Consider the following 18,741-nt stretch of genomic DNA (forward strand, 5'->3'; position numbering starts at 1 on the left):
GTTTACAGGTAAAGTAACGTTATCTCACATAAAAAAACAGCATATATTTAATCATTCTTTTGATGGAGGTCATAAGTGTTTAGCAAGTATAAGAGAAGAAGTGTATAGACTTTATATAACATCACAATTTCCCTCTAAGTATGTGAAGATATCTCTTTCAGAATAAGAATGTTTGGGATCTTTTAAATTACTTTATCTAATTCCATTTTATCTCAGAGTTTATATGACAAATAAGATTAATGCTTACACACACACACACACACACACACACAAACTGTAAATGAACTGATTTAAGCAGACTTTTTTTTTTTACAAGCACAAAAGATTCTACGTGACCAAGAAGCTAGCTAACGATTGCAAGAAATATCCCTACTGTTTGGGAGAGAGAGAGAGAGAGAAAGAGAGCGAGAGAGACAGACAGACAGAGATTGAGGGAGAGAGAGAGAGAAAGAGAGAGAAACTTCTAAGTGCCCAAGAAGCTAGCTCACGATTGCAAGGAATATCCCCACTGGCTGAGAGAGAGAGAGAGAGAGAGAGAGAGAGAGAGAGAGAGAGAGAGAGAGATAGACAGACAGAGAAAGAGTGAGAATGAGAGAGAGAGAGAGAGAGAGAGAGAGAGAGAGAGAGGGAGAGAGGGAGATAGAAATTGAGAGAGAGAGAGAGAGAGAGAGAGAGAGAGAGAGAGAGAGAGAGAGAGAGAGAGAGAGAGAGGAAGGTGCCTCCGTGCGCGCGTGCGCGCATGAGTGCGTAGAAGGAATTCATTAACATATCCATCAGGAGATTAGGATCAAAAGACAATTAGGACCTAAACACTACCCCTCCAAAAAAATCTAAAAACAAAAAAGAAGAATCTGCCAAGGAAGACCTTTTAAGAGGTCACGCAACGATCCGAAGCCTGCTTTATATAATTCGGGGGTCAAAGATCTGGTACTCACGCCCCTTTATAAACCCCTATAAAGAGGACCCCTCCCCCATTTTTTTTTTTAGCATAATTCGGGGGTCCTATAAAGAGGACCTTTTTTTATTTCACCCAAAACGAGACTGGACGATTAGGGATTTAAAACATGAGTGATTCATCAGCGGTCCTCCTGAATGACAGATGGACGGGACACGCGATGTTGAATGATGTTCGTCTTGGGGTTTCATTCCTCTCTCTCTCTCTCTCTCTCTCTCTTTTATTATAAATTATTGGGATAGCATCAAATGTTATACCAGAAGTTGTATCTCTAATTCTCTCTCTCTCTCTCTCTCTCTCTTTTATCATAAATTATTGGGGTAGTAACAGCTTCGTTATACCAAGAGTTAAATGTACCAACTCAGTTCCTCTCTCTCTCTCTCTCTCTCTCTCTCTCTCTCTCTCTCATTCTTTCTGCCTATCTATCTATCTATCTATCCTTTATCATAAATTATTGGAATAGTATCAGCTTTGTTATGCCAAAAGTTATACTTCCCAAACCATTTTCTGTCTCTCTCTCTCTCTCTCTCTCTCTCTCTCTCTCTCTCTCTCTCTCTCTCTCTCATTCATCATGAATTATTGGAATATTAACAGTTTTGTTGTACCAAAAGTTCTGTTTCCCAACTCTCTCTCTCTCTCTCTCTCTCTCTCTCTCTCTCTCTCTCTCTCTCTCTCAGCATACCATATCTTAACTCATGCTTACTGTATGTTATTATCCTACTAACGTTGGTCTACGAGTAGATAACCTCTCTCTCTCTCTCTCTCTCTCTCTCTCTCTCTCTCTCTCTCTCTCTCTCTCTCTCTCTCTCTCTCTCTCGCAGCCCTAGGAGAGCTGTCAATCAGCTCAGTGGTCTGGTAAAACTAAGGTATACTTACTTTTTACTCTCTCTATAAGTCTTAAACCTTTCGTTTCTAATGCCTTCTTCATGATGTAACTTTTGACTTGGGCTTGTGATTGGACAAAATTAAGTCCTATTTATATCCAATAACCCGTTGGGCACTTGTTCTTCATTATATAAGGACGCATTTATCATTCGTCTAGTTTTTGTACACTTATGAATATTTTATAGGAATTTTAACCACATGACAACCTTCCAATCGACTTGGCTTGTAACTGGACAAAATTGAGTGCTATTTATATCTAATAACCCATTTGGCACTTGTTATTCATTATATAATTATGCAATTACCACTCATCTATTTTTTGTACGCTTACGAATGATTTATACACTTTTTAATCGTATATGTCAACCTTCCAGTTGATTTGAATTTCAGCGCTTGTAACTTTTACACAATTCCTACTCAATATCACCCTATTCTTTAAAATCGTTCCTCTAGAATGCAGGAACTCTAGGATTCCGACAGAATAGTTCCCAAAGGAACCCCCTTCTGTCCTTCTGCAACGTCACAGGGAGAGTAACAAATCAAATGATAGCAATAGTTCCTCACATAGCAGAATATTCGAAGCGGCATACCAAGGATTCTTAAGTACAGGAAGTGACGTTATTCTTCTTCGTCTTCTTCTTCTTCAGATTCTCTGCAGGAATTTGGGTATGAGGGCGTGTTTGTCCTTCGCTGCCCTTTACCCCTTCTAAGCTGCAGTCGATTGACCACCAGGTACCATATAAATACTTAGATGAACATAGGCATCGTCTGTTTTTAAGGGTGTCAATCTCGCTTTTGTGGTAAATGTGCGTTTATATTTATTATTTTTTTTTTGTGCGTGTGAAGTTATTCCATGCATAAATACAGTATGCTCTTGGGATATACATGCGTATACTTCCTTTTTGTTATTCTACAGGAATGTCAGGCAGGCAATATGCAAATGAAGAATATATTTAGAGATACTAAAAATGCAATATAACTATTATAAAATTAGATTAATCCCAAATGTCTCAATTTCACAGACAAAATTAAGATTTATGAAAAATCTTCTTTGGGACTTGATTTGGGAAGACTTGGTAGAAAGGTCCTGTAGCCTTCCTGCTCTGAAATTTATTCCACAACATTCGGAATACTCAATCGTTTGCAGTCCATGTTGAATAAGGAATACTTGATCCTTAGTGCCAACGAATAACAAAATTAAGCTTCATGGAAAATCTTCTTTGGAATTCATTTGAACATGCTTAAGGGAAAGGTCTTGTATATTTCCAATTTTAAAAGTTATTCCACAACATTCAGAATACTCAAGTGTTTAAGATTCATCTAAAACAAGGAATACATGATCCTTAGGTCGATGGACATTCAACAATTTCTTCTTAAAATACCCTAAAACAACAACTCCAGCCTGCATTACCTGATCCTTAGTTCCAAGAACATTCAACATTTTAATCTTATTGAACTCTACAAAAACAACCCCACCCAGACTGCTTACCAAACAAAGATTTCAAACTATCACAAAAGCATTTCCAGACCCACGGAAGTAGATTGACAGGTCAGGAACGTGAGTTTAAAGCAAAAAAAAAAAAGAAAAAAAAAAACTGTCAGATTCCACTGACGAGAGAGAGAGAGAGAGAGAGAGAGAGAGAGAGAGAGAGAGAGAGAGAGAGAGAGAGAGAGGTCGCGTGACTGGCCAGCAGGTAAAGAAATGGTAGCATTTTGTTGTCCTGTCACGGAGGGGGTTTAACCTGATCTGGTTTCTCAAAACTGAAGCTACAGGGATATATATATATATATATATATATATATATATATATATATATATATATATATATATATATATATATATATATATACAAAGACTGAAAAATAATTATACACAATAAAACTAATTTTCAGAATAAAGATCTGCTTATTGCCTAAATAATCTCCTATTTCTTATATAAGGACAAACTTACCAAACATAAAAAAGCTATCTAAACGAATATCTATCTAGAAATATTGATACAAAAAATATGATTAGTCTATTAGGTGGTCAAAACTGGTCAAAAGTGACTTTCTATCTACTCATTAAAAATTAACAAATTTAACACAATACCTTTATTTAACTAAGTTAAATACTTGAGGAGGAGGACGAGTTAAAAGATGAATTGGTTGTCCCAGTGTCTTTAATAGACAATAGTAATATTCAAGTTATCACAAAGAGCTTTTTATATAAATCAAATGCCCAATCTGGCCCTTAATAAGTACCTTAACCTATTCAGCAATTTAAAAAGTACCTTATCTTACTCAGCAGTTGAAAAAAGTACCTTGTCTTACTCAGCAGTTGAAAAATATATTGTCTTACTCAGCAGTTGAGAAAGTATATTGTCTTACTCAGCAGCTGAAAAAGTACCTTGTCTTGCTCAGCAGTTGAAAAAGTACCTTATCTTACTCAGCAGTTGAAAAAGTACCTTGTCTTGCTCAGCAGTTGAAAAAGTATATTGTCTTACTCAGCAGTTGAAAAAGTATATTGTCTTACTCAGCAGTTGAAAAAGTACCTTGTCTTACTAAGCAGTTGAAAAAAGTACCTTATCTTACTCAGCAGTTGAGAAAGTATATTGTCTTACTCAGCAGTTGAAAAATATATTGTCTTACTCAGCAGTTTAAAAAGTACCTTGTCTTATTCAGCAGTTGAAAAAGTATATAGTCTTACTCAGCAGTTGAAAAATATATTGTCTTACTCAGCAGTTGAAAAAGTATATTGTCTTACTCAGCAGCTGAAAAATATATTGTCTTACTCAGCAGTTTAAAAAGTACCTTGCCTTACTCAGCAGTTGAAAAGGTACCTTGTCTTACTCAGCAGTTGAAAAAGTACCTTATCTTACTCAGAAGTTGAAAAAATACATTGTCTTACTCAGCAGTTGAAAAATATAATGTCTTACTCAGCGGTTGAAAAAGTACCTTATCTTACTCAGCAGTTGAAAAGGTACCTTGTCTTATTCAGCAGTTGAAAAAGTACTTTGTCCAACTTAGCAGTTGAAAAAGTGCCTTATCCTGCTCAGCAGTTGAAAAGGTACCTTATCTTACTCAGCAGTTGAAAAGGTACTTTATCTTACTCAGCAGTTGAAAAAGTACCTTATCTTATTCAGCAGTTGAAAAGGTACCTTGTCTTACTCAGCAGTTGAAAAAGTACCTTATCTTACTCAGCACTTGAAAAGGTACCTTATCTTACTCAGCTGTTGAAAAGGTACCTTATCTTACTCAGCAGTTGAAAAAGTACTTTGTCCTACTCAGCCGCAGTTCTAAACCTACGAGTATTTCCGAAACGTCAGTCATAGAACTCTGTCCAACTTCTTCAGATACTCGCCGAAGTAAGCCACAAGGAACCCATCCCGTTTCTCGTACCTCGGGAGCCGAATGAGGACCTCATTCGCCTGGTGCAGGTCGCTGAGGGCGTAGGAAGTCTCCTCGTTGTGGAGAAGCTTCGGAACGATCTCCGCGCAGTGCGCAAGCGCGGCCAGAAACAGGGCGTTGGAGTAGGTCTTCTTCGTGTAGGTATTCTTGACGGTCATCAGGAGGCTGGCTACCTCGTCTTCCACGCCGGCGGCAGCTGAGACCAAGAGGTTCCCGTTTAAGGTAGGCGTGTCGTAACGCCCCTCTGCTAGCAGCCGTTTAGCCTCTGGGGCGTTTCCTGCCAGGGCGGCTTTGACGAAGGCGATATCGAACTTCCAGTCGCCGTCTATGAAGCGGAGGACCTTCTCCATCTTCTCCCAACTCCTCATGTTGACGGTGACGGCGAAGACCTCGTTGATGAGCTGCGCCTTCCCGTAGAAGTGTCTCCTGAAGACGCTGTAGATGACGTCCCACTGGTTCTGGCTGACGGCGGCTAGGGTCAGAGGGTACAGGTCCTCCCTGACGAAGTGGTGTTCGGTTTCCAGGAGCAGCCGGAGGACGTCCCAGTGGCCTTTGCTGGACGCCCCTCTGAGGATGTGGGCAGCTGAGCGTGGGTGCAGCTGGGGTTGTGTCTTCAGGCACTTGCTGATGGCTTTCCAGCTGCCGTCCAGCTGAATGTTGCACTGCAATGAAAGGAGGAATTTTTAAGAATTACAAGAATTTTTAACTGACATATTACAATTATGGTTGACTGATTGATTGTGGCTGCTAAAACTGGCGTCACAAATTTAGATTACGAGCAGGTAAACAGGCTTCCTAGTTGTGACATTAATAATAATAATAATAATAATAATAATAATAATAATAATAATAATAATAATAATAATAATAATAATAATAATATCCGTTATCTCACCTCAGGGCCATATACACGAATATATAAAGTAGAGACAATACAAAAATACATTTTGTAATAATAATAATAATAATAATAATAATAATAATAATAATAATAATAATAATAATAATAATAATAATAATAACAGTCTGAAGGAAGATATAAGGAGCTATAAATCAGTCCTTGGGAACTCCAGAAGAAGAAGAAGAAGAAGAAGAAGAAGAAGAAGAAGAAGAAGACAGGACAAATATCAAGCGAAATCAAATAAAACTTTAAAACAAAATCAAATTTCCAAAACTCACAGCGACAGTAGCATCAATGAGAGTCTTCACACACTCTACATGGCCACTGCGGGCGGCTCGACTCAAGGGCGTGGCCCCTTCGAATTTCACGTTCAGGTGGACGTCAGGGCACTGAAGGAGCAACCTGACGATCTCCACCTTCCCGAGGGCGCACGCCCTCGAGAGCAGGCTCTCTTCCTCCTGAAGGGCGTTCACGCTTCCGTCCCTGTTCAAGTAGTCTTGGATCACGGCTGCGTTCCCTTGGTCGACTGCTTCGAGAACTTCCTGAAGAAGGAAGAGTGGGTGAGGGGGTGAGGTGGGAGGGGGGGGGGAGTTTGTAGTGGTAGCTTTCTCTCTCTCTCTCTCTCTCTTGTGCAGTTTTTGCAATGCACTGGACTCTCTCTCTCTCTCGTGCAGTGTTTGCGAGGCATTTGATTCTCTCTCTCTCTCTCTCTCTCTCTCTCTCTCTCTCTCTCTCTCTCTCTCTCTCTCTCTCTTGCACCTGGTCTGTCATAAACCTCACAGCAAATGAGACAAAAAAAAAATCAATAAATGCTCAGTAATATCTCGTCTGAAGCATCCTAAAACTTAACTTATATTCTACTTAAAAAGCCTTGTTTTTTTTTTTTTTACTTATTTTAAATCTTACTGATAATTCCTTTAAGATGCCTAAAACTGATTCACTTAACACTTTTTCTGTCCGCCCTCAAATCTTAAAAACTACTGAGGCTAGAGGGCTGCAAATTGGTATGTTGATCATCCACCCTCCAATCGTCAAACATACCAAATTGCAGCCCTCTAGCCTCAGTAGTTTTTATTTTATTTAAGATTAAAGTTACCCATAACTGTACTTCTAGCAACAATATATGACAGGTCACTACCGGGCCGTGGTTAAAGTTTCACGAGCCGCGACTCATACAGCATCATACCGAGACCACCGAAAGATAGATCTGTTTTCGGCGGCCTTGATTATAAGCCGCAGCGGCTGTACGGAAAACTCGATTGCGCCGAAGAAACTTCAGAGCATTTTTTTACTTATTTCTACAAAGATGACTCCTCAAGTACCCTAAAACGTCTTTTGCATCGAACAAGTTCTTTCTTTCTACTTTTACTGAACCTCCGCTAAACCTTACTTCCCACCTGAAAAAAATTCTTTGACTTTTTTTGGCTCTATATGAATTCTTCTTTCAAAATTACACCTTACACAAACATACACACAGACACAAACACAAACACAAACATAGACAAGACACGAGTCCACTGAGGTACTAGAATGAGCCCGTCAGTCCGACTGATCGACAGGTGACAAATATTAATTGAATGAACTCACGACAGGTAAAGTGGGGCGGTCGTCGTCGCTACATTCGTAACACTCGTTCTCCACCGGAAGTATTTCCAGCTGGTACCTGAATTAGAACTTCATCTCATATATATATATATATATATATATATATATATATATATATATATATATATATATATATATATATATATATATATATATTATATAATGCATATATATATTTATATATATGTATATGTATGTAGAGATTGAGAGTGAGAAAGATTGAAGGGGAGAGAGAGAGAAAGATTGAGGGAGAGAGAGAGAGACAGAGAGAGACAGAGAGAGAGAGAGAAAGGAAAGGCAGGCAGAGAGAGTGGGAGAAGAAATACAGAGAGAGAGAGAGAGAGAGAGAGAGAGAGAGAGAGAGAGAGAGAGAGAGAGACATATTAAGGTAGGAAGAGAGTTTAAGAGACGAAGATAGAGAGAGACAGATTGAGAGAGAGAAGGGGAAGACAGAGAGAGAGAGAGAGAGAGAGGAAAGATAGAGAGAGAGAGAGAGAGAGAGAGAGAGAGAGAGAGAGAGAAAGACAGAAGAGAGAGAGAGAGAGAGAGAGAGGAAAGATAGAGAGAAAGACAGAAGAGAGAGAGAGAGAGAGAGAGAGGAAAGATAGAGAGAAAGACAGAAGAGAGAGAGAGAGAGAGACAGAGAGAGAGAGAAAGGAAAGAGAGAAAGACAGAAGAGAGAGAGAGAGAGAGACAGAGAGAGAGAGAAAGGAAAGAGAGAGAGAGAGAGAGAGAGAGAGAGAGAGAGAGAGAGAGAAAGGAAAGAGAGAAAGACAGAAGAGAGAGAGAAAGAGAGAGAGAGAGAAAGCAGCACACGTCCTGAATGCTAATCTTTAACCAAACAGGAACACACAACTGTCTAATGTAGAATCTCGTTAATATTGTTGCAACTCTTAAACCTGACTAGTAAAAAAAAATGGGTTAATGAGTTCATTTATCATCATGGACTTGTCATTATATTTTAATTGTTACAATGATGGAATATGAAGCGTTTTTCGACAATGATTTATCAGCCATAAAACATGACTAGTAAAAAAATGGGTTAATGAGTTCATTTATCATCGTGGACTTGTCATTATATTTTCATTGTTACACTGATGAAATATGAACTATTTTTCTAAAATAATATAGCAGCCATCAAATATCATAGACCTGTCATTATATTTTCTTTGTTATAATGATAAATATGGAGTGTTTTAAATATATTAAATTTTTATTGTTATAATGATAAGATATCAAGTGTTTTTCTACAATAATTATATTTTCATTGTTATAATGATAATACATGAAGTATTTTTCTATAATAATGCAGCATCTATAAAAATATTATGGTCTTGTCATTATATTTTCATTGTTATAATGATGGAATATAGTCTTGTCATTACATTTTCATTGTTATAGTAATGAAATATGAAGTGTTTTCTGCAATGATTTACCAGCCATACAATATCATGGTCTTGTCATTATATTTTCACTGTTATAATGATGAAATATGAAGTGTTTTTCTACAATGATGTACCAACCAAAAATCTATGACCTTCTGTGAACTTTGAACTTTTGCCCCCATGGGTCATAAATCGTTAACATATTGCTTGAAGCATTTTCAAAATTAAAAATATGTGACCTTGAACTTTGACTTTTCAGGGTCAAACCTGAAATAAAATAATTATCAGGTCATTACCTTTATACCTTGTCAAAAGCCAAACTTATTACACATATTTACAATGAAATCACCATTATATTTTAAACTTCTGATAATGATAATATACTGAATGACTTCACCAAGGTTGACCAAACTTCAAAAGTCAAACTTCCTTCATTTTTCAAAGCAAACTTTGAACTTTGACCTGTTCATGACCTTCCCTCCTCTCGAGAGTCACAAACTTCAAACACAATGTTACACAAAAGGAAATATATCAATCATTATATAAAAAAAGAATAAATTAATATAGATTACCTGACGTCATATCATAAATCTGCCTTCCTGTAGGAGGGTAGCGCCGTCAGTGCGCCTCACGCGGTGCACTGTAGGCATTACTAAAAGGGTTGTAGCAACGCCCCTTCGGCACCTAACTACATGCGCCCAAAAGGGCCGGGAGTGCCCTAGGGCGTGGCTTCGTAGCCAAAATTTTATAAATTATATATATATATAATATATATATATATATATATATATATATATATATATATATATTACGCATGCTTGCAAACACAAACAAGAACATACACATACACATACACACATACAGTACACAATTTGACAAGAATTAAATGGAAAAAAGTAACAATGACAAGTCATTATATCAGTTAAAATGTCCTTTTTTAACATTACGAGTTAAATTATCTGAATACATTCGTTATAAAAATGCAATATACAAAATCGTGAAAACTATACCCTGCTTTGAAATCCTTAACTGAATTATCGTTACAAAATGGCAAATCATTAGGAAAAAACAGTTTCCTTGCCCGAACGTTGAGTAATGTCGGATACAACGAGGTACTCTGTGATTATGAGTCATACGGGCTACTGTCCCTCTCTCTCTCTCTCTCTCTCTCTCTCTCTCTCTCTCTCTCTCTCTCTCTTAGGGTACCAGAACCTCACCTAAAAACATCAACACACAAACCCGGTACAAGTTAAAATAAATATTTACAAACTCTTCAGGAACTTCCAATGATTTCCAAACAGAGAAGGGGGGGCGGGGTAGGAGTTCTATTTTTAGGAAGTGGGTTGGGTCCTCAACGCCCCCTTCCCCCCCCAAAAAAAAAAAAGCCCTCTATATTTTTTTCCCCAAGGCAGCCCAACCTTCTTCAACAGAACATGGTAGCCTACTGAACACAACAAGCCGTCTCACCTTTGGTAACTATCCATGGCGTTTATACACCTTTCCAATCAACCTGTCGGCGAGTTTTCTCCACCAGTGAATCCCCACCTCGCTTATAATGGTGTCCGTAGCCTGCCCAAGTCGTCACGTGAATCCAGGGGGGATAGTAGGAAAGAAGCTTTGGAGCGAGATCACTTGCAGGCTCCGCGCAGCACAGCTTCTAGGCTAGTTGCAACCGGGTTACTGCTCTCTGACTATCTCTCTCCCTCCCTCTCTCTCTCTCTCTCTTGAGGTTTTCCTTCTCCTATTCACGTTTTCTACCGGCGATGCGACGAGCTGGCAACTCGCAGATGCATATACACACACATACACGCACGCACACGCGCGCGCACACACAAACACGCCCATAAGATTTGTCATCGGCCGGGGCGGGCTGGGTTGGGTTGGTATTTGCAGATATGTCTTTGTGGTGGATGACGATAAGTTCGCTTTCCGTCAAGAAACTAATTGTCGAAGTCTCTCTTTTGAAATATACGCCTTTAACAAATTGAATGATTAGGGAATTCAATAATGCAATAAATGTATATAATTCCTTTCAACTCACCTTTATCAATAACTAACTGAATGTGGTCGATTTTTATATATTCAAACTTTATCTTCGAGATGATTCGTTTTCTGAGGAAAGCATTCCTTTCTTATCAAGCGAGAATTGGTTTATCTCCATATCTTGGGCCAACTCTCTCTCTCTCTGTCTCTCTCTCTGTCTGTCTGTCTGTCTCTCTCTCTCTCTCTCTCTCTCTCTCTCTCTCTCTCTCAGTAAAATAACTGCAATTTTTATAACAACAACGTCCAGGGCTCTGAACTATAAGTGCATCTCGACATCTCGGGCGGACTCTCTCTCTCTCTCTCTCTCTCTCTCTCTCTCTCTCTCTCTCTCTCTCTCTCTCTCTCTCTCTCTGTGAGTAAAAACTGCAATTTTTATAACATCGTCCAGGGATCTATCGTAATCGGACACGTGGTCAAAAACCGCGAGATCAGATCAAATCTACTTTTGTCAGTAGCACAAACAAGCGCAGTGTAAGTGATCTTTAAATTCCTTGTACTGATCACACATTCTTGATAATTTTAGCGTTATCAAGGCGTGATCTGTATCGTATACATTTAAAAGAGCGCGTGTAATTACACACTAGTGTACATGGTGTATGAATATACGCGTAAATGAGTATATTGAACGTATGACGCTCTGACAAGACCAACCATTTTCTATATTTGAACGCTGACCTGTGATTCACTAGGCCTAGTCTAGGCCTACAGAGGGTTTTTTCTGATATGTCCTGTTTATTATCATAATCGTTATTAAATTAATAAAATATGGGATAACCTCTCACTAGCAGTCAATTTTAAGGGCGTGATAGGCCCAAAAGATTGAAGATATTCTTGTCCTTTTAAGATAAAATGATAAATGAAATAGCATTTATTTAAGTAAACTAGGCTAATATTCTGAAAGCATGAATACAGGTCATAAAGAACTACAAGCACTAAAATACAGGTCATAAAGCATAAGAGCATGAATGCAGGTCAGAAAGCACTGCAAGCATTGTCATAACAAACATTCTTCTTCTTCTTCTGCTGGGAGTGACTGGATAAACGAGTGACCTATAAGACGAACTTCGGAAATGACAGCTTGAATTTTATGAATATATTATGAAAACAACCGTTCCTTTCGTCTCTGTTCCTTGTTCTGAGTTAGAGAATTAGAGAATTAGAGAATTAGAGAATTAGAGAATTAGAGAAAAAGATATAAAACAAATAAAAAAAATCTCAGCAGCAAATCATATGTGCGTCCGTCGGTCTAGGGAAATTTTTTCGAGCCAAATGACATCCGCCTTGGAAAATGGCCACAATTTTGAAATTGCAACCATTAATTAATGAAATGGCAACGTGATAACTCAAGATTATGACCTGATATAACCGCCTGAGCCGCGCACATGCAGTTCACGGTATAAAAACAACCTGTTTTGGTAGGCTGATAACAAAGGTTTAAACCCCATCTCACAGTCTTTTCAATGTTGGCAAAACTTTATATAATGGGTGTCTCGTCAAGTCTTTAACTCTATGAAAAGCAATTGGGCCATTTTCATTATCATGAGAGAGCTACATTTTAAATTGTTTGGTGTTTATTGATGATTTACACCGAGAAAAAACATTAGTAAACAAACAAATGAGTCTACATATCCCGGGAGAGTCAGACACACCTGGTCTCGTTAGTTTCCAGTAGAGTGACCATGACTGCCAATTCGAACGAGTTCCTGTTGACTTAATATTGAAAAACAATGTTGAAAACCCTTAAAACACTGTTTTATTTAATAAACCATGATCACACGGATGATGTATAGGTGTTCAATAGTCTTGGGGATACATCTTTCAGGGGCCATTTCTCTAGGCCGATGCTCTGAAATCAAAATATTGCCGCAATTTTCGTGAAAGGTCGGCTTCAGTGGGGCTTGGGACGAGCTTATTATCCCATTTAAGCTTGGGACGAGAATTGAGTGTTGATTTCCGCCGCTGCAGTTTGGCCGAAGATGACTTTTCATTCAGGAATAAGTTCCTTAAAGTCATCATCATCATTCCCTTCTCGCTCAGCCAGACAGAAATGGCTTCCGTTCGTCGTAACAACCGCGAACATTTACGCAGCTTGTTGGAGGTGTCTTTTATAGCGTAACGAAAACTAGACATAAATAACTTTGGTTTAACATTCTTTTCCGTTTCTTGGGGGATTAAGTTGACGCAAACACAACTCTCTCTTTCTTCGCAGTGGAAAAAATTGATTGCATTTGGGCGTCGGTTTTGTCATGTATCAGTGAATCCTGTGGTCCAAGAGGAGCTTCCTGGGAACATATATTCTCTCTCTCTCTCTCTCTCTCTCTGTGTGTGTGTGTGTGTCTCTCTCTCTGTCTCTGTCTCTCTCTCTCTCTCTCTCTCTCTCAAGAGCGCAGTTCAAACATGCCTCACTAACAAAAAGGCATCAGGTGATGGCAATATTGTTCTCCTTGAATTCTCGAGCAACCTTTGCTTTGGAGGTTATGTCAACCTCACCTGCTACAGGTTAATTAGTTCTCTGTTCACCTGTATTTGAATGTTTCAGTCCCGACTGAAGGTCTTTCTGTATGTATGTATGTATGTATGGCAGTTTGTCACTTATCTTTTTATCTAATTCACTTGATAAATGGCCCTGCCCTGACTAGGAATCGAACCTGTTTTTATATAAGGAATATGTGTATAATAATAATAATCAAAAGAATGATCATACTAATAATAATAATAATAATAATAATAGTATATTTCAATAACCAATAGCCTGAATCCCATCGTACAGCAATGCTCTCAATCGGAATACTTATAATTTGTTTCAATAATTATTAAATGAAATTATAGTATATTTAAAACATACTAGAAATTCCTATAGTATTCTAGAACATCCTCGCATTATCCTACAGTGTTCTAGGATGACTTACAAGCTTTCTAGAGGCTTTTAAAGTTCTAGAAAGCTTCTGAATCTCGACGAGAATAAGACTAAAATTGTCACAACTAGCAAACGCTGTTTGCGTTTGATATAGGTCTATACCTGTCAGCCTAATTCTTTATTTGAGCCACCGATTTAGAAATTTCCCAGGTAAAGAACGAATTAATTATATTTAATTATTAAAGAAATGGTTAATTATCAGCGGATTAACGCGCCCACAAGGGCCAAATTCCGCCAAAATATCTCCTCATGGGCGTTGAAATATGTTCTCAAGGACAAGGAATGGCAAAAGCGTTCAGATGTGAACGACTTCATGGGGCGGGTTGACTCATCTCCCAGGTTGGGGAGGGGAGCTATCTCTCTCTCTCTCTCTTTCTCTCTCTCTCTCTCTCTCAAGGTTAGTGTTGTTATCACCTCTCTCTCTCTCTCTCTCTCTCTCTCTCTCTCTCTCCATAGAGATGTGTTACATAGATTTGGCTGAAATTGATACCGGCGCCATGACACTTTTTTTTACGCGCGCGAGTATCAAAGAAACATTGTTACCGAACCTTGTAAACTTTCTCTAGAAAAATTAAGAGTTTATATTGATTCCTTTGTGCTTTGAAATGTTTATCATGGATGTTTATATATAAATGGTATATGTACATACACGTATATTTACTGAATTTTCCACCCTCTCCATTCCAGACTCATTTGCACCAATGGCAAGATGAAGATGAATCAGAAACTCAACTCTATTCCCGAGATGATACTCGGAACGGCGATAATTACCATCCTCACGTGCGTCATCCACGTTTACGCCCAGTTCACCACGCAGAGAGGAGGTGAGTTAATGAAGAATTCCATTAGTTTTTATTTGGTAAATTAAAAACCTAGCATCAATATAACCCTGTTTTTTATGGAAATTCTTTCCGTCACGTCTCCACAGGGAACGGCCCCTCGTCCTCCAGGGTTCTAATCCTCCAGGAGTCAGGAGAACCTTCCTCCAGGAGCTACGCCAGGCTCACGTCCTCCTTCCCCGACGTGAGATCCTTCAGCATCTGCTACAGGATGCAGATGTACCGTTTCAGGGAGGAGACGACGCTGTTGTCCTATGCTCTGGATTCTAAGGACGATGTGTTCCGGATTGGTGAGGACTACTAGCGCCTCTCTCTCTCTCTCTCTCTCTCTCTCTCTCTCTCTCTCTCTCTCTCTCTCTCTCTCTCTCTCAACAACTTGCCCTTCTTTCAAAATTATCAGAAATGACACAAACAAATTTGGTGACTTATGAAAACTTCTTAGATATTTCACTCACAGACCCACTTTATAGAATGAGCTCCTGGACGCAATGTGATTCTTTCCAGTTTTCCAGTCCTCCCGTCTTTCAAAATCATCAGAAATGGCACAAACAAACTGTAATTTAGTAACTTACTGAAACTTCATAGATATCTCACTTGCGGACCCACCTCATAAAAGAAATTCCTGACCACAACATGGTATCTTCCTGTTTTCCAGACCACCTCGTCAACGAATTCCGTGTAGCCATCCACGGGCAGCTGGTCACTTCCAATCTCACCACGCCAATCAGATACTGGGCCCACTTCTGCCTGACTGTGAATGCTGACAGCAGCGAATGGGCGGTGTACCTCGATGGCAAGCTTGCAGACAATGGCCAGTATCCAGAACCCTTGAAAGAAATCAAAGGAGGAGGGGTGCTTGTTATTGGTAAGCGTTGCTGAGTTGCTGTACTTGAAAATATAAAGGTCATGGGTTAATTTCAAGGTAAAATATGTAGAAAAACTGTAGAAGGTTTATGTTCTTGAAGGTTCTAAGTAGAGTGATAAGTCTACCTTTTGTATGTTTACTGTTAGACTAGTGAAACAAGTCATGGTCTTTACTTGGAATTTTGAGAAAAGACCCTAGAGTACCCTTTTGAGACTGTTCTTTGCTCCTACTGGCTACAAAATTCATTTGTTATCTAACAATGCTTTTGCTAGATATGTAGAAAAACTGTAGAGTGGTCTTTACTTGGAACTTTTAGAAAATACCCTAGAGCACCCCTTTTGAGACTGCTCTTTGCCCCAACTGCCTACAAAATTCACCTGTCATCTAAGGATTCTCTTGCTAAAAACTGTCTCTGTCACGATGCCCTCAGGTCAAGAGCAAGACGTGGTTGGCGGAGGCTTTCAGAAGGACCAGAGCTACAGTGGAGAAATCACCGAAATCAGCATTTGGAGATTCATTCTCAACTCTGATTCCATCGCCAGGGTAAGGAAAGATGAGACCTCCTAACACCATTGGTTCTCAGCAAATGCTTTTTCCCCACAGCTGTTCAAGTGCTGTATCTGTGAGGAAATTGGTGCTCTGAGCTGGTATTTATTTTTTCTGGTTTTTTCCTCCTTATATCTGCAAAACCTGACAATGTTCATGAAGAACCAGCTTTCTGTTACTCAATTTAAGCTTTGCCAATATGATCAGAGAGGCACAATGTAATAAATAATAACATTACCTTGATGAATCTAGCATACTTCAACTTACTGACCTTTGAAGAATATTTTTATCAATGTATCATCTTCCACTGCTGGCTATATAAGCAGTTTGGTTTTTCCTTTGATGTGGACATAATTTACTGTATTTTTCTGCATCTTCAGCTGTCAAACTGCGAAATTTACGAAGAAGGCGATGCCCTGAGCTGGTCTAGACTGTCTTGGCAGCTCTATGGAGAGGTGTCCTGGGCAGGAAGGTCGAGGGACATCCTGTGTGCCCCAACTTCGAGACGTGTGACCTTCTTTCCTGATAGGTTCACTTTACCTGATGCCATTCACCTGTGTGAGGTAATTAATTTATACACTTATCTAAAGTTATGTTAATTTGTTTTTATTCTTGATTCTCAAGTGGTTATTTTGTTTTGAATGAATTTCATCACTTGTTAGTTTCATGAGGATTATTATAAGCAAAACATTATGAAATTCACAAACAACTTGAAAGCTGGACCTTTAAAACAAGCATTATTAATCTGAACCAGGCTTTAGGTAAATTACTGAACATCTCAGACCATAAATAGTGCAATAATCTTGAATGTACACACTCAGAGAGAAGCATGGTTGGTACAGAAAGCACCAACAGCAAAATCCTTTCCTTAATGTCTCTCTCGCATCTGTCATACCCACAACAGACAGTTGGCGGAAACCTGACTGTTCCAGTGTCCCTAGCTGAAAACACCTGGCTATACGAAGGTACAGTTTCAAGAGCGCCATATTGCTCTGGAGGAGTTGGGTCTGCCTACATGTGGCTGGGAGCACATGATAATATCAAGGTTAGTATCAAAGGTTTCCAGAAAAAGCCCAGTATCTTGTCTCTGTGCTAGGCCAACAGAAATTCTAGAGCTATAGAATGAACCAATCCCTTGAGCCTTGAATTCCTATATGAATATACAATTATGTATATAATTCAAGCAGAATCTTTGTTGCTATTTGCCCTTCTTGTCTCACTGCAGGAGGGAGAATGGGTATACATAACCACTGGACTCCCTGTGGCCTGGGAAGGACCATGGCGTGGCGGAACACCTAATGGAGGAAATACAGAAAACTGTCTGGTGATGCTGTATGGCGACTTCCCCTCTCGATGGTCAGACGTATCCTGCATCGATTCTTATTCCTTCTGTGTCCCTTGCGAGTTTTCCCGCCGCTCGACGCTGTATTTGCGAGGTCCCGGCGTCTGCAAGACCTCCCCTTTCAATCGTCAGTACATTCTTCAGGGTGAAAGTGGCGGGAAACCTGCTCTCTCTGGGTACTTCCATTCGGAGATCGTCTATGACCCCAAGGCTGCAAGTTGGATTATGAAATCACTCAAGGTTTGTGAATACTTTGATATAATTACCTGTAGACATATGCATGTATAAAATATACCTGTTTGAGACTCACAGAAGGCAGACAAGAACCACTGCATAGCACAAAGTAAAAGTATTTTCACTTTTATTTTATACAGGTGGCCGGTGCCATAGCGAAATGGACACCAATAAGATCTGACGAGTACCCCTTCGGCAAGAGACCCTGGACCCTGGGCTACGATGTCTGTGGTCTCAGGAACGGGGACGTCGTGAACATGACTCTGTCAGTGTGTGGTGACGGGCAGTTCACCTGCGCAGATGGCTCCTGCATAGACCTATCCCTCCGCTGTGACCTGCGCGAAGACTGTCCGGACTTCAGCGATGAGGCCAAGTGCTCCCTGGTGGAGATTCCTACCGGGTACCAGAAGAACATCCCCCCTCCCTCGCCCAGGAGCAACCGAGCGCTCCCGGTGAAGTTCTCCATCAACATCATGTCCTTCTCCTCCATTGTGACGCAAGACCAGACCTTCGGCATCAGCTTTGAGGTCACGCTGAGCTGGAGGGACAGACGCCTCGACTTCATGAATCTGAAGGAAGACAGGATCCTCAATTTGTTGAGTCCGGAGACCATCAATGCCATCTGGACGCCAAAGGTCTTGTTCAAGAACGCCCATGACAAGATCATCGCTCACGCAGGGGAGGATTCAATGATTGAATGTATCAGAGAGGGACCACCTTCGATTGGGGCACCGGAGCTACCTGAAGAAGGTGTGTTGACAAGTGATTTCAGGTTCAGCTTACGTTTAAGCATGAATTTGACACTCGAACCCCCTTATGTAATGGTATTCTGAT

The 18,741-nt window shown here is 39.7% G+C and overlaps 2 protein-coding genes across 2 annotated transcripts; one reads left to right on the forward strand and one right to left on the reverse strand.

Annotated features, from left to right (window-relative positions):
* Positions 1 to 3,984: 3,984 nt before the first annotated feature.
* On the reverse strand, positions 3,985 to 10,960 carry LOC136852336 (uncharacterized). The gene is made up of 4 exons (XM_067126898.1): positions 10,589 to 10,960; positions 7,719 to 7,794; positions 6,410 to 6,673; positions 3,985 to 5,892 (listed from the first exon to the last, which is right to left on the reverse strand). Exons 1-4 carry the CDS (start codon positions 10,603 to 10,605, stop codon positions 5,149 to 5,151), a joined length of 1,101 nt encoding a protein of 366 aa, XP_066982999.1. The 5' UTR covers positions 10,606 to 10,960; the 3' UTR covers positions 3,985 to 5,148.
* A 3,830-nt stretch (positions 10,961 to 14,790) lies between these two features.
* LOC136852168 (neuronal pentraxin-2-like) lies at positions 14,791 to 16,930 on the forward strand. Its single transcript, XM_067126610.1, has 5 exons — positions 14,791 to 14,905; positions 15,010 to 15,210; positions 15,576 to 15,785; positions 16,216 to 16,328; positions 16,712 to 16,930. The coding sequence occupies exons 1-5, from the start codon at positions 14,791 to 14,793 to the stop codon at positions 16,928 to 16,930; spliced, it is 858 nt and encodes a 285-aa protein (XP_066982711.1).
* Positions 16,931 to 18,741: the final 1,811 nt, after the last annotated feature.

Source organism: Macrobrachium rosenbergii, chromosome 25 (genome assembly GCF_040412425.1).
Source record: "Macrobrachium rosenbergii isolate ZJJX-2024 chromosome 25, ASM4041242v1, whole genome shotgun sequence".
Taxonomy (NCBI): domain Eukaryota; kingdom Metazoa; phylum Arthropoda; class Malacostraca; order Decapoda; family Palaemonidae; genus Macrobrachium; species Macrobrachium rosenbergii.